Below are 17,280 nucleotides of genomic sequence, written 5' to 3' on the forward strand. Positions count from 1 at the left end.
ATTGAATTAAATGTGTCATAGACTTTTATCCAGTCACCCAGTTAAGTAGGGTTATATTTCAAATACTCCAGGCAGAGTGACATCCATCCTTTTTATAAAGTTCTCTAGGGAAGGTGGCTTTACAGCCATTCTGAGGCCAAGTCTAGCATTCATTATCCTTTGTAAGCAGAATCTCCCCCCTCCTAAAAGAATCTATGTTATTCATGTTGTAGATTAAGCTCATCACTACCCCATGCACTCTCTGGACAGTTAAAATGGCCAATGTCACCATGTATTAGAGCTGCTCCCACAATTCTTTTGGGTTATTTGGCCCAGACCCAGAAAAAGGAAAGGCTGGGCCACAGCAGATGATGTAGGAAGCACATCTCAGCAACACAATGTCACAAAGCCTGGGTTCTAGATTTTTCTCTGCTCACTATGTAAACTGGATAAGTAATTCTGCCTCAGGTACATGCTCACGCTTCTCTTACAAGGTTCCTGAAAAGCTGAAATCAGACAGAAAACGTGTTCTTGCCAGAGCAGCCCTCATACACACTTTGTATTTTCCCCTTATGTCATCAGCAAAGGCAGGGAAGAATAAATAAGTAAATTCCTATGCCAAGACTGCATGATCACCACTTTCCAAACTGTATGTTGAAAAACCTGTTCTAAAATTATTCCTGGATTTACACCAACGTCCCTGGTCTATAGTTTATGAAATTGCCCTTTGCAAATAGTGTATTTGTTTTTTCTCTGTTCTTTAGGCACGAGTTAAAGATATCTTTTCAAAAGTTATAAATATAAATTTTCTAAAAGCCCTTGGGCAGATATTTTTTCAGGATGGGGAGGTAACTCACATGGATTTTCAAGTCTAAATCAGAATCACTTAAACTACAATCTTCACTACTTTTGTTTCTACTGAAACTTATTTTTTTTATAATAAAAATTAAGACTTTAAATACATTTTCCATGATGTAAATAATGTTCATTAAAACAAAGCTTAAAACATAGAAAAATAAAAGTAGACGAGAGATCTTCTTAGTGATGCCATGTTTTCTAGCTATATTTTATCTATCTCTTTTACTATACGCACTTCTATCTTGGTCCAAAAATGACTTAAGGTGGGTTAGAAAAATACGGAGACACCCATTGCTTCTAGTCAAAATCCCATAATGTGACAAGTTCATCTTAAACTTTATGAACAAGAGTCCTAAAATAGTCAAGGTTATTGTGAAGGAGAGTAAGCGGGCACTCAAACTCTCCAGATGTCAAAACTTACACAAACCTTTAATAATTAACATAGTGTGGCAACTGGTATTCGTGAAGCGCTAAACAACTAATGGAACAGAGCACCCAGAAATAGGACTATGTGTGAAAATGTGATGGAGGCAAGGGGCACTATAATTCAGAGGGCGAGGCTAGACAATTCAATGAGAGGGAGTACAAGAGGTACTTTTAATTCATGGTCTCTGATGTTGGACCGCCTGGGTCAAATCCCGGTTTAGCACTGTGACCTGGTGCAGTGTATTTTAGTTTCTTCATCTGTAATGAAGATAATAATACAGTACCTACTTCATAAGGTTCTTGTAAGGATAGAACGAGTTGTTAAAAAAAAGCTTTTAGAACACACACGCACACTCGCACGTGCGCACACACACTTCCCCAGAATAATTCTGAAAGCTGTTTTCCAAAAGTCTAGGGTACATCCATTTGAAAAACATTTATTCACTCCATGTTCTATGGCATGACACCAGGCCTCTACAAACTTTCTCCCAAGATTCCCATATCACCAGCTACTTATATGTTAACAGCAATAATAATAGTACTAAATAATGATTTAAATAGAAATCACTAATTAAATAAAAGATATTGCTATTAGTCATTAATAGCGTTTTTTCTCATAACAGTTTGAAGTATTGTAAATCAAATTCATACACAATTCAGAAAAACAAGCATTTTAAAAATCATTTTAAAGCAAAGTTCAAAGATGAGGCTATCCTGTAGTTGAATATATATTCTATGTAAAAATTCAGGTAATGGGTTAAAGTTACTAAATTATAATATATACAATTGTGTTTAGAAGATTCAAAAAAGCCTCATGCCCCCCAAATCTAGCATGTTTGGTTCTCTGGCTGTTGTGTTTGTGCACTGCTGCCCCCTAATGGTCAGTGTGGTAAATATAAAGGACCACATTCACCACATTATACCCAGTTTTGTCACATAACAACTCCTAAGACAGCAGAAATGATAGGAAGTCTAAGGCTCATTGAACGCTAGATATTCTTAGAAACATCTGCTCTTTCTTGTAACTCCAAATGCATGTGGGCAAGTCCCTTGAAGATTACTGAGCTCACTAAAAACTGCAGCCCAATTTTGTTGAATTTCCAAGGAAATTAATTATTTTCCAATAGAACAAAGCAGCAGCCAATTGTCATTTTTAATAGCAGAGAAATGCAAATACAAAGTAATAACCAAGGAGTCACACAAAAAGACAATTATGGTGTACATGGTAATAATTTTGTCCAAAACAACCAAGATGAACTGCCCAAAAAAGCTGGCATTATAAAATGCACTATCACTTAGAGGGAATTTTGAAGTTGGATAATGACTTTCAAGAAATGTCTCTGTGATCCTGCTGTAAGGGTATATACTATAGCAATGGGTGGTACAATGATTTTCTCAGACTTTAAAAGATGACACACATACCGTATGGTATGGAAACATGGATTTTTCTCTTTTGTTGGCAAGCTAAATGAGAATATCCCTAGGTCCTAAAGAAAACGAGGCTGAGAATACACTTCAAATAAAAGCACAGCAAAGCAAAACAAAACAAAACAAAAAAACCCCAGCCCCTACTGGAAATTCAAAGTAGGCAACAGCCACACACGGGAAAAAAGTTCCTCCTACACATTGGTCTCAGCAGTGAATGACAAATCCATGTGGCCTTGTCAGAGGTTACCAAGTTTCCCATAATAATTTAGTCATTTAATAATTATTCAATATGCACCAATTATACCTAGAGCTTTGTGGGTCCGCAAGTTTAAAAAATCCTTTTAAATACTGCCGAAACCAATACTATCACTGGACTGAGTGGTTAAACACTGACAAAATGTAACTTTAAAATATTTTAGAGTTGCCTGGCTATGAATACAATATTGACAGAATGAAACATTCTCAATTTTCCATCTTCATAGGCCTTTCAATGATCACCCAATTGAATTAATGTCTCATCCTTAATAAAATAAATTGGTGTACGACTTTGCTATCTAATATGCTGGTTGCTAAGGGTTTCTCAACCTTGGAACTATTGACATTTTGGGCTACATAATTCTTGGAGGGGGGTCTTGTATATTGTAAGATGTTTAGAAGCATCCCTGACCTCTACCTATCAGATGCCAGTAGTACACTCTCTTCAGCTGTGACAACCAACAATGTCCCTAGATACTGAAATGCCAAGTTTCTGGAGGGAAGGGATTGCCCCTGTTGAGAAACACTGCTCTAATTCATGATTCTAGCTGGAAGCTTCATATTCTAAGACAAGCATACAGTGACCAGCTAAGAGACCTACATTCTCACACCTATTGACAAGCAAATTAGAACCACAATAACATACCAGCACTCACCTATTAGAATGGCTAAAAACAAAACAAAAAATTGAGGATACCAAGTGCTAGTAAAGAAATGGAGCAAAAGAAACTTTCATATATTGCTGGAGGAAATTCGAAATGGTACAGACACCTGGGAAATGTCTTCTTTCTTAAAGAGTTAACCTTTTATTCCCAGTATCCTACTCCTAAATATTTATCCAGGACAAATGAAAATTTATGCTCATACAAAAAACTATGCAAATGTTTAGGGTGGTTTTACTAATAACTGCCACAATTGTCCTTTAGTTGGGTAACACATAAATAAAACTTTGGTACAATCATACAATGGAATGCTACTCAACAATAAAAAGAAATTAACAATGGATTTAAGTAGTGACAGGAGTGAATCTGAAATGCACTGTGCTAAGCGAAGAAATCGAACTCAAAAACTACACCATGATTATGGAAGAGGAAAGAATGCACAGATAGAAAACACATCAGGTGCTAAGAGTTGGAGGTGGTGGGAGAATGTGAATACAAGGGCATATTAGAGAAATTTTGGGAGTAAAAAGAAAATATTCTATGTCCTCACTGTGGTGGTTGTATACTTTATTCATGTGCCAAAACCCATAGAACTGTACATTTTAAAAGGGCAAATTTTACTATATGAGAATTTATCATAGTAAACTTGACTTAAAAAACATGAACAAACAAATTAGACAGGATGGGGGAAAGGAGTTTGATTTTTATGGTTTGAGTTGGGGCCTCATTTTCTCATAATAATCTAAACAAGTTGTTTACGTTTTGACTCTTTAAAGATGATCACAATGTTTTACTTCATTCCTATAACAACAAATCCCTTTACTCACAATTAGCAAAAAGTACAAATATCATCAGTGTACACTAAATCTGCCTGATAGTGAAATTAACTTTCTGAAGAAATGTAAAGGGTGTAGATCTTACATGATCTAGAATGGCTATTCCTATAGCTGGGATCTGTTCCCCCTTTAGGATTTTAGAACCTATTTGTTTCCATGTTGGGCAATGAAATACCGGTAAAGGACAAATAAGAATTGCATATTATTTTATCAGAAAGTCCAAGTGCTCTCATTTATCCTTTAACTTTTAAGAAAACTGCCAGACAAATTACACCATCTAGCTAATATTTACGTACTACTGCAGATGCAAAACAAATGACAAAAGCTGCACTATGTAAAACACATGTCCAACTCATTTCTTGATGCCTTGAAATGGAAGTTTTATAAAATTCTTGTCCTGGCCTATCTAAACATTCTCATTTTGTGTGCAGTTAGTGGTCCTTTATGAGTGTGTATCGAGAATCACAGGGACAGAGGAGGTAAGTCGCTAAATGTGCTATCACACAGGTATCGGAGATTCTGAAAGCCAAAGTGGGCAGACCCATTCTTATCGATTGGGCAAAGGAAAGAAAAGCTGCAAAAATGTATGGCCAACAATCTTCATGGTATGAGCCTTACTGATGCTTATATGATTTGTCTGTAATGGATTATTCCTTTTCTTCTCCTTCATTCCACTTTCCCATTCCCCTCTTCCACCAGTCACCAAATACTTTTCTTAATTATTTAGGAAGCTCCATAAAGTCAAAATAGCAGCTCAACCCAGTTACAATCACCCTATTCCTATCTACTCATATTCCTACAATTCATTCCTGCTCACTCAAAAGCAACATAAAGGAGCGGTGAGAAGAAACTGAAAAATTAAGGTTCTTTTTTGAGGTATTTTAAAGGGAAATAAAGGAGAGAGGCTATACACATACCAGACTTCAGTGCCATAAAGTATTTACAAACATCAGAATGGAACCACCAGGTCCCAATTATAACCCAATAATAAGGGAACAGTCAAATTATATGGCTGGCCCTTGCTTACCAGAGGGAATTTTAGAAATGTGATTTATAAAAAACTGACTAGTTAAAAATAGAACCATCTGGATTATTTCCTTTGCATTGAGACCATACTTCCTCCTCCCCTCAACTTCCTGCATGACCATCGTGCTCTGCTTTCTAACTCTGTCAAGCATTTACTTCAGGAATGTTGGGACCATCAAAGACTTTAAATTCAAGAGAGAATTACAGAAAGTCTGATGACAATCCATTGGGACAGTCTCAAATTCTCACTCATCATGTATCCCTCTCTCAAGGATATTAGAGAATCATGTACCTAGAAAATGCTGGCAACAGTAGGAGCCTAATAAACACATACTGAATGAAATGAAATGAAACAGAACTGGAGTGTGGGAAGAAAGAAGTCCAATAAGGGCTCAAGAAATGTAGCATTCATCTGAAGGGTATTTCCACATCTCCCCTAGTAATACAATCCCTCATGATGACCTCTTTAAAGTGTTCAAGGACAGGCACTGTTGGTGCTTTACATTCGCCTTTAAGAATATATAATTAGTAGATATTTATTTTACTGCAGTTTTCAGTATTGTGTTGGCTTTAGTGTTAGCTATGCATCACAAAATCTAAGTTCTAGGATGGCAAGAAAAAAATTTACTTCGTTTTTGCATCAAAGTGGCTTGGCATACTCCCTAACATACATTGTGTACTCGGTCTTGTAACAGAGACAAATCTGTGTCAGAGCCCCAGCTCTGGTCCCTTACTGGCTTTAAATAAAATTCTGCAGTTCTGGAATAGGTGTGCAAAGATCTAAGAAGTAAACATTCAGTATTAAAGGAATCAGTCCCAGAGTATCAAACTGACTCCCAGTTCATATTTTGTTATTTTTTTGAAACACATCAATAAATCACTCCAAGTGGGAAAGGAAAAAAGGCTTTCTAATATTCAGTCTCCTCACCTATCAACATCTACCCTATCTATCTCACAGGGTAATTTCTAAGATCATATGAGAAAGTACATTAAAGTGTTCTATAAAGAACAAAGTATAAAGTCAGCCATGGGAAATACCACAGTTTTTCCAGTTGAAGATGAGCCAGCCTAATGGAGTGTAAGAACATAGACTTAGGAATTGGATAGATAAAAATTCCTGAATTTAAAATCTGGATTCAATTACTTAAAAGCCATTTATGATCCTGAGCCAATTATTCCTAGTGTAATGGGGATAATGACACCTATATCTTACATTATTGATATGAGGATTGGAGATGATATATGTAAAGTGCTTAATCCCTGCCTGGCATGTTGTTCTAAACACTCAATATTTATTATTACAGTAGGTCAACAGAAAAGTCTCATATGCTCATGCTATACATCAGTTCTGCACAGCCACCACAAATGGCAAAGACCAGCACTGAACTCAAGTTTTCCTTTTGACAGAATTTTTCTTAAGTTCCAGCACACTAATCAAGAAATAGATTTATTATGATATTGGACAGTTATATGTGGAGTTTAGGCTATCAGTCCAAGAGACACATTTTAAAGTAACTTCAGAAATAAAATTCATAAATAATTGAATAAAGGAACACAGTTTGATATTCCCACTTTTATCCAATTGGTTCTCAGATTCTGAATGGATGTGACTAATGACCCAACATCCCAAAAGGTAAACCTATGCAGATAATTAAGTTAGATGATACCAGGATACTGGCCCCATATCCTTCTTAACTATGTCTCCTGAAAAATATATCTTCCCTCAACTTTCCCCTGGAAGACTATGCGCTTTCCACTTACTTTCCTTTTCTTAGCAAAAGGATTCAACTCTGAAAAAGCTTTGTAAGCAGGAGGAATGACTTGTAATCATTAGCCAAAATCCATTTTCCACATGTGCATAGTCTCCCTGTCACATTAGGTTCTCTTCTTTCCTGGTATCCAAATTATTATTTCACAACTTACCAGTGTGAAATAGCAATTTTTTACACTTATTACATTTCTTTTATATGGAGAATATTTTCAGCCTTGAGTTTTTGTAGTTGGTCACTGGACAATTTGCTGTCTTTTAGCTTTTCACTCCCTGTCTGTTCAAAACAATTCAACTCGCCCAGTTGGTGTGGCTCAGCAGTTGAGCATCAACCTATGATCCTGGAGATCATGGTTCGATTCCCAGTCAGAGCACATGCCCAGGTTGTGGGCTCGATCCCCAGTATGGGGCGTGCAGGAGGCAGCCGATCAATGACTCTCATCATTGATGTTTCTATCTCTCTCTTTCCCCCTTCCTCTCTCTGAAATCAATAAAAACATGTTTAAAAAACAAAACAAAACAAAAAACAATTCAACTCAAATCATTTTCCTGATCCAGTTGACCCTCATAATCAAGCTAAAGCAGAATACATTGGTCAATTCTGTCTGAGGTAGTTCTGGTCTCCAATGGGTATAATCTTTCTGTCTTAAAATCACAATGAGGGCAAATGACAAAATGGAAAATTGTGACTAAAAAGTTTTCATAGGACAGTAAATGACAGGAAAATCATTAAAAAAAAATAAGGTAGATTTTAATGCATAGTTGCAAATATAATAACTTTCAATCCCAAAGGTCTGAAGGCAGAACAAAAAGATTATCATTAGAAAGATGAAGTTTTCAGTGTTTCAAACAAAATACTTTATTAGTATTTTTAAAATTAATGACTGTCTAAATAAATATACTTACTTACATTTTTGAACAGTTGCTCAGCAAGTTCTCTGACATGCTTTATCATCTTCAATGGGTTATTTTCTTCAATTTTAATTCGCTCTACTTCAAAAGCTACCAACTTGAAAAGAGAATCAAATGGAAAAACATCAACTCCAAAATATGCTAAATTAGAAAACTGTGTGATAATTTCATACAATTAGCAAACCAAAAAGCATCCAAAATATATCCTATTACTAAAAAAAATTTTTTAAGACTTTTGCTGGGCTTCACTTCTATTCTAGATTTATAGAGTCCAACCAGTCATTGGATAGTCTGGGTCTCTCCCTGATGATTTAAGGCCCTATTTCCTCTTGGGAAAAGTCATTTCTGGGACTCAGAGACCCTTTCACTCTCCAGGCCTCACTTAAATATTTCTCTCATTCAGAATTTTCGATGGTCAGAAAGTCTCCAAACATTTCCCTAACTCACAAAGCATGAACCAAATGTTCAAGTCAGATCACTCAGATGCTAGTTCTAGCTCTGCTGACAGTGAGATTTGGAACAAGTCACTAAAACTCCTGAGCTCCAGTTTCTTCATCTCTAAAATAAGATGCAAGAACAAGATGACCTTTAGGCTCCTAGTTCTCAAATTATATGAACTCTAATCCATTTCCCTACTAAATAATTTGCTGGGAGAATTGTGAGAGTGTGTAAACTTGGAATGGAGAAAAGATACTAACAGCAAAAAAAAATTGTATGAGGAGGCAGGGTAGATAGATGGATGAATTTTTTAAAAAGGGTATAAGGTTTTCCTTTCTAGGAGCTAATAGATTTACTGGAATAGACAGACATATAAAACCATGGCTTCACATATTCTAGGCCAGGATTCAGAAAGATTGTCAAACAACACTGCTTTGCTCCTAACAGGTCTGTTTGAAGAGACTGTGGGGATAAACTGCTTTGCAAAGCTCAATAATCCAGTCATGTGGTAGGCAGCCCCGGGGCTAAACAAAGATCCCTTTTCCAGAAGCTCACATGACTTTCCTACAAAAGCACACTCTCCTGCAAACCAATTAAATGGCCAAGGAGGGTAGACGAGAAATTACGTAGGTCTGATGTCTTATTGCTTTTAGGCACTTCACAAGTATACATATGAACTGGCTTTCAAGTAGCATCAACAAGATGCCAAAAATCATCACTGACGGCAGAAGCTAGAACAGGATGAACACTAAGAAGATGCCATATAAAGTTAGAGACAAAAAATAAACCTCAATGCAGACTAGTAGACATCCAATGTTCTTTGGAGGAGGTGGTGAGATAAGAGCAGAGTATGAAGAAGGGAAGGTCATGATCAGACTGAAAAGTAGAGGGAGGGCACTCCAGGCACGGGAAGGACTAACAAAAACAGTCAGAGGCTGTAGCAAGTTTTCTGAAAGTAAGCAATATGACTTATTGGGATGAAATTTCCAGAAGGGGAAGGGAATTTGGATAGAAAAGAAAGGGGGAACATAAACCAATGTTACTATTCCAAATGCTTCAGAGACTAATAAAATGTAAGAGCTAGAAAGACTCTGAAGAGCATCTAATTTAAACCCCAAAACATTACTTAGGATCTAAAGGCTGATATATGTTAATATTAATCAATGATCAATCATATTTAATGTTGGTATTAGAGAATCAGTGATCAACAACTGATGAGAAACAATTGTCCACCTCAGGGCAACTGCTCCTAAATCCTCATGATCTGTTTTTATTATTAACGAAAGCATTTGGTGCAGTTCTCCATACTCAGAATTAAAACATGTGCCTCTTCTTTCAATCTTACCTGCAAATACTTAATTATCTTTATATAATAATAAAAGATCTTTCTCTAAACCAAGGATCTTTAAGACCTTGATTCCTATCTTCTCTATATAAAACAAAACCAGCAGCACCAAAATATGATCACTATTTCTATTTGCCACTATCTTGGGTGCTAGGAGTGTTTTCTTTTGTAGACCTCAAGGAACTTTTACATTTATTGTTTCCAACACAGTACTCTTTCAGAATCTGAAATAGGAATAACATTCCTTGTTCTATCCACCAGAATGGGCTTCTATGAAAATAAATGATAAATGGAAAGATGCATTAAAATAAGAGAAATTACAACGAACACAAAATAGCATCCTTATTTTAAGTCACATCTGTCCTAACTTTCCCTTTATGTGGCCAATTCCTGGGAACAGAGACTTAAATCTGTCTTTTGTATATTTAATATCTCCCAAGGGAGCTATTGTGGATTAGTAAGAATGCTACTAAGCTAAACTATCGCTCTAGGACACTGATAGACAACATATGTAACTATTTGAAATCACATATCTATACATTAAACTTAGACCTTTTCTCTATGAAACCAATAAAGGAATCAGACTATTGCCTTCAAAAATAAATGTCCTATTTATACAATCAATGTCAATTTTTTCAAAAAGATTTTAATCAACAATTTAAAATTAAGTTGTTCAAGATTTTATGTGTATCTGAGATATCCTATAATTATATTTTTTCTAATCCACATTTTAAATACCAAGATCTAATAAGCATAGTAAACAATATCTGATATTTAATTTATAATATAGTTATAATTTTTATTAAAGTTTAATTAAAACTACTTTCTCTACTTTGTACTAGCCTAATTTTGTCTCTAAATAATGTATTCATTTGATAAAAACTATACCTCATCAAAGAGATCACAGGATCTATAGGGGGGACCTCTTTCTGAAACGAAACCTGCAAATGCCATTCCATTGAGAACTTTGGTGAGGAAATCATTCTCAACCAAACCACGCTGCCCCAAGAAAGCTGTCTGCAAAGAAAGAAAATGTGAAATGAATAATTTATCACTTAGTAATGAATGGATGGTCAAAACCAAATATAATAGAAAGATAAAGCTTGAATAAATGTCTTCATGCATAAGTATGTTACTATAAATTACATTTCTCTCAAAAAGGTTTCTGATACCTGAGATATTACATGTATTGGAAAGAATAAAAATTAATCAGTTTGTAAAGCATGAGGAGAAATCAGAAATTAACACTCAATTTTAAAAGAAAACCAATTTAAAGTTAACATACTCTGAAGGAAAACATGTTAGTTCCATAGTATTATTAAAAATTATCAATACAGCCCAGCCGGGCATGGCTCAGTGGTTGAGCGTCGACCTGGGATCCAGGCGATCGGGGTCTGATTCCTGGTCAGGGCACATGCCCAGGTTGGGGGCTCGATCAGTGACTCTCTCATCATTGATGTTTCTCTCTCTCTCCCTCTCCTTTCCTTTCTCTGAAATCAATAAAGATATATTAAAAAAAAAAAAATTATCAATACAGCGTACAGATGATGTGTTGCAGAATTGTGCAACTGAAATCTGTATAATTTTGTTGACCAGTGTCACCCCAATAAATTCAATAAAAAGAAAAAAAAAATATCATCTAACCACACAAAACAGAGATTTTAAATAACCTTATTGATAAATTTAGGTCAAAATACATGTCCCGCGAAAGACAACCAAGTTGCTTTATTTAATCAGAGCCTACATTTTGGACAGATTCAATATGGTTCTGTACCTTACCTTGTGGAAATGTATTACGGGTTCTGCATGAATTCTTATAAGTTGCAGGCATGACCTATATCCTTGGAAAAGTTGTGCAAATAATCTAAGAAAAACTGCACGTACTTCTTTATCCTGAAAATACAAGAAGAAACATGTTAGGTAACTGAATTTCTTAAAAAATAAATGAAATACTATAAAGCCAAAAAAGTGTAAAGAAGTTGAGGAATTATTTAATAAATCTGTATGCCTGTGCTACCTACATATAAGTCTCACTTGTGGCAGCCCTGAGTGGTGGGCATCTAGTCTGTTCCATTGTTGGCAGCATAGGCTGTTCAATAGCTTTTTAAAATTGAACCAAACAAAACTTGCCTCTAGTACATTCAATTTTCCAATCAGAAAAAACTTAAGTCACAGAGTCTCCCTTTTCATCATGTTAAAGAAGGGCACATTTCCCAAGACATTTGACTTTTATAGCCATCAAAAGAATATTACAACTATAAAAGAAAAAACCCTCAAAATGACTATTTTTAAAGCTTATAAAATTCTTCCAAAATTTATCCAACTTATAAAAATCTATTCTTATATTAATAAGGTATGACCTAAACTCTGTTTTGATAATTCAGGCTTTAATAAAATAATAGTTTTAGAACTGTAAGGAAACTTACAGATTTGTCTAGTCAACCCCTTATTTAATTAATGAGGAAATAGTCAAGAATGCTTAAGGAACTTGTAAAAGGTGTCCAGCTCTGTCCAGCTCTACGAAGCTCCTTATTAGCCACAAAGCTCATCTCTGAGAAGTGCACTGAGCAAAATAAAAAAGGGATCTCTGTTATATACTCACCCTTTATGGCTTCTAATTGGAACTATTTTCATCTACTCACTGCTCACACTTGATTCTCTCCTATTATCAACAATCTGTTTCCATTTTTTGTAAGCTTCCCCCCACCCTCCCCCTTTTTTTCACCCTTGCCTGACCCTTTTTATTTGCTGCTTGGCACCACTTTCCAGGCTATAGCCTAGGTGCTGATTTTCTGCCCCTATTTACTCAGGCCTCCTCAGGAAAACCGTCTCAGCCCTTCTCCCTACTGCGTCAGTGAGCTGCCCCGTGACTCCTCCTGAGCAAGTCACAAAGTTAGTCAGTGGCAATTCTCTTCATTTCTAATTTGGTGCACTTTTTACTAGGCTGTCCACCTAACTCTCATTATTTTAACTAGGCTGTCCATCTAATTCAGCTTCTTTAACTGTACAAATAAAAGTAGAGTTCTCGTTAAAAGCATAAAATTTAAATCTTAAACTTCTTACCAGCATTTTTGAGTGGGATAAAGCTGTTCGTGGAGGGGGGAAAGCATGATCTGCTACTTCCAAATCTGGGTGTAGAATCTAAAGCAAAGAAGTTCTGTTATGTAGAAGATCTTAATGTCAATAAAACCTATTATTTCATCTCCTTGGAGTATTAGATGAAAGTGTAAGTACATGGATTACAATATATTTTCTCCGTGAACCACAATGCAGTTAGCTGAGGCAGCTCTGTATATACTATTGTGAAAAGATCTCGAAGGCAAAATGTTTAATGAAAAACCATGTTATAGAAAAATACATATATGTAAATCTATATATGTACATGCACTGATATACATATAAATAAAAATGTAAACTTCTGAAAGAATATACACGAGGCTATAAAACAGTAGTTACCTCTGGGAAGGGAATGGTCTAGGGCAGAGCTATTGGTCTATATAGTTGAAATTTTTAAATAAGCATTTATTTTTATGTTTCTTAGTATAATTAAAAATTAATTAACTGAAATATTAAAGAGAATATGAATGCCTTATTCTAGTAAAGGCTTAAAATGCAGAATTTCTAAGTTTCAATTTTCTGATGATGGATCAATGGACACCTAAGAATGTTGTCAGTAAAATAAAATACTGTGCTTTTACAAATCATATAAGGAAAATAACTACAAAAAATTAAATTCATTTCAATGAGCAACATCCAGGCCACAAGGCTTCTTAAAACTTCACTATGCAGAATGTTGGACATTTAATCTATGTTACATCTTCCTGTAGTAACCTGAAAACACTGGCTCAACAACATCACACCATCTTGCAGGTAGCACATCTACCAAAGAGGAACTAGACATCAATAGGAAGCTGAAGGAGAAGTAACAAGTGCTGGCTTCCAAAGGGGGGTTTCAGAGAGTCAGGGATTGTGAGTCAGAGTCTAGTCTTGTTTTCACAGGTGTATTTCCAATACCTACGGCAGTACTCAGTACTAAGCAAATATGCTGAGTGAGAGCATGAATGTACAACAAATAGCCTGATAGGATGCAAAGTATATTCTTTAGATAATCTTCAGTAAAGACTCCTAAATACTGTATGAGGCTAGATTCACGTTTTAAGACCTTTTTAAAAAAGTAATTACACTGTTAATGAAATTTAATTCTAATTATCTTAGTTTAGATATAAATCAAGAGAACATTACTATTTAAAAAATGGCATACCAAAGAAAGAGCTGCTTGAGTCTGATGTAGAAGTGGCTCTGGGAGGGAAGAGAGGTGAATACATTCAGGAATTTTAATAGTGCCTCCATCCAAATCTGCTATGATTACATCTAACTGAAGGAAATAAAAAAATTAATACAATTAATAAAATGCATTAGTTGAACAAATTAACTTTACCTTCACTAATTCAAAATGAAAAGAACCAGGTGTGGAAGGACTCTTGATTCTCCATAGTAATACAAAGCTGGTTCGTGGCTTACAAGCTACTGTCTACAATAGTGCCCCCTTATCCGTGGTTTTGCTTTCTGAGGTCTCAGTTACCCTCAGTCAACTGGTCCAAAAATATTGAATGGAAAATTCCAGAAATAAACAATTCATAAGTTTTAAATTGCATGCCATCATAAGCGGTGTGATGAAATCTTGGGCTGTCCTGCCAGGGATGTGAATCATCTCTTTGTGTAGTGTTATCCACGCTGTCTTGCTACCTGTCCATTTGTCACCTGGTAGCCATCTAGACCAGCGATCTTCAACTGGTGTGTCGCAAGAGGCATACTGGCGAAAAGGATTTTTAAAACATATAATACCTGATTACTTAGTCAGGGGCACAGGCCTCTTTTCCCGTAAGCTGTCAAATAAAAAAATTACAACAGCCAACACAACAACAACAGCTGTCCAGCGTGAATGAATCAAAATTATATATATTTTTTGTCAGATGGCAAAAATATATTTTTTTCTTGTGCTGTATAATTTTAGTAATTAATTTATATGTACCACGAGATGAAAAAGGTTGAAAATCGCTGATCTAAACTGTTGCAGTACTGCAGTGCTTGTCACGTTACCCTTATCTTACCTAAAAATGATCCCAAAGTGCAAAAGTAGTAATTCAGATATGCCAAAGAAAAGCTGTCAAGTGCTTCCTTTAAGTGGAAAGCTATGTATGTATAAGGAAAAAAATAGTATATATAAAGTTCAGGACTACCTGTGGTTTCAGGCATCTACTGCAGGTCTTTTCATGTCTCTCCTGGGATAAGGAGGGACTACCATATTTCTCAGCTTCCTTAGAAATTAGGTGTGGTATGTGACTAAATTTCTGCCAATGAAATGTGAAGAGGAATGTGTACACTTCCAGGCACTCAACATACAAGAGCTGTAAGGCTCTCCTTCCCATTTTCATGGATAAAACTATGAACTGGCAGCAACCCAACCTTGAACACTCAGATGATGACAGTACATGAGGGGATTCTGATGGAGAAACAGGAGGGAAGAAGCTTGGACTTTCGATGATTTCTTGGAGTAAATTGGGCTGGCATAACAGAATACCTCTATGAATTGCTGCATGAGTGTTAAATAAAATTCCATTTGTTTGGGCCATTGCATTTTGGATGTTTTATTATAGTAGTGTAGCCATAACCCAAATAACACAGTAATCATTACATGAGTTAACAAGCAAAACAATTAGTATACATCAAAATGGTACTGTTTAGGTGCTCAAGGAAATAACATTCTTAGCATTTTACAACAGTTTATTTACAAATAACTTACATAAAAATGTAAGAGAAACTAGCCAAGATTGCTGAAGTTATTACATTAATGACAGAATTAAAATTCATTCTAATTTATTCATCAAAAAATTAAAAAATTTACTTTTGGCAACAGTTGGTTTGCCCTACCTCCAGAGAAAAAAATTTACTAGAAAAAAATTACCTACAAACCAGATGGGTATGCTTCGAATCAGTACTAACTAGGTTTTACTGAATGTTTATTGATTTACACACATTTTTATACAGTGATATCAAAGTTAAAAAAGAACTAGATATGAACATATAAGGTTAGGCAGAATGATTAATATATGAATGAGGTACTTTTTATAATTACAATGTTGAATAGTCTTTTGTCAGTTTAAACGACACCTACAATTTGATTACAATTGTAATTATGTATAAATTCCAACAGAGCTAACCTCTTTGCTGAATTTTAAAACTAAAACAAAAGTAGAAATACAAAATCTTAAAGATCTGTGGATCACAGATGTCATATAGCCCAACTTTTCGGGAAAGAAGTATTCTTTAACTCCCTGAAAAGTGTCATACCATCTTTCCTTGCACTCTACTTACAGTGCTTGAGAATACACTCCTCACATAAGGAAGCCCATTATCATCGCTGGGCAGAAACAGAATAATTTGGTGGGGCTCATACTGAATGTGCATTCCATTAAAATCCTTCATTCTTTTGCAAATAATTTTTGCCTTTTAGTTATCAACCATTCAGCATTAACACAGGCCTTATTTCAAAATATGAGTACATTAAAGTACTGATAACAAAAGTATAAATAGAGTGCGACATAGATTACTTCATCTTCCATGGATAGGATGAAGAATACAGAAAGATAAACTTACTATGCCAAAAGAGGGGGCATTTAAAAATATGAATTCATTTTGTAAATCTCTCATATTTGCTATAGAAAAATTAATATATTTGGACTTCTCATTGATGCTTTTCTTCCAGCCAATCTTTTCTATAGGAAATGCAATAGAGCTAAAATAGTAATTAGTTGAAATGTTATAAAACTCAAAGTAATAAGCTAAACCTCTGGCCTCAATAACTGGCAATTTAAAGATGAATACTTACAAGTTCATGGACATCAGTTTTAAAGATGGAATGTACTCCAATAATGAATGGTGTTGGGGAACTTAGAACTTCTAGTAGCTGAGCCGGGAGAATGGGAATATAAGGATAACTAAAAATAATACAAATATATGTGAGATATATTTGTTTTTCCATAATAGAAACATATTTTTCTTTCAACTTTATGCTATTAATTTTTCGATTACCTCTGTTTAGGAATTATCGATACTACTTTATGGTTATTAATATTTAATTTTCAAAAGAACAGATTAAAAAAAATCTTCATGTGAAAGATAGGATCAGATATAATAAGATCTAAATAAGTGGAATCCAGGGCAAGCAGTCTCTTTGGGTGTTTTAATCTGGCTTGAAAGCATTTTACCTTTCATAGAAATAAAACATCAGAGAGTAGCTCTGACTCCCTGATGGGCCTTCCCCATCAACACTAGTAATTTGTCTAC

At 35.2% G+C, this 17,280-nt stretch overlaps 1 protein-coding gene across 2 annotated transcripts in view; it reads right to left on the bottom strand.

Moving 5' to 3' along the window:
* Positions 1 to 17,280, bottom strand: part of SBF2 (SET binding factor 2) — a 313,031-nt gene that overhangs the window by 129,061 nt on the left and 166,690 nt on the right. For both annotated transcript variants that reach the window (XM_087821725.1, XM_087821727.1), the window contains exons 8-13: positions 16,823 to 16,931; positions 14,195 to 14,308; positions 12,997 to 13,074; positions 11,713 to 11,826; positions 10,822 to 10,950; positions 8,149 to 8,247 (exon numbers count right to left, since the gene is read on the bottom strand). In XM_087821725.1, coding sequence (XP_087677851.1) covers positions 8,149 to 8,247; positions 10,822 to 10,950; positions 11,713 to 11,826; positions 12,997 to 13,074; positions 14,195 to 14,308; positions 16,823 to 16,931 — 643 coding nt within the window. The remainder of the gene's footprint in view (positions 1 to 8,148; positions 8,248 to 10,821; positions 10,951 to 11,712; positions 11,827 to 12,996; positions 13,075 to 14,194; positions 14,309 to 16,822; positions 16,932 to 17,280) is intronic.

This window comes from Miniopterus natalensis, chromosome 11 (assembly GCF_054644295.1).
Source record: "Miniopterus natalensis isolate mMinNat1 chromosome 11, mMinNat1.hap1, whole genome shotgun sequence".
Lineage (NCBI taxonomy): Eukaryota > Metazoa > Chordata > Mammalia > Chiroptera > Miniopteridae > Miniopterus > Miniopterus natalensis.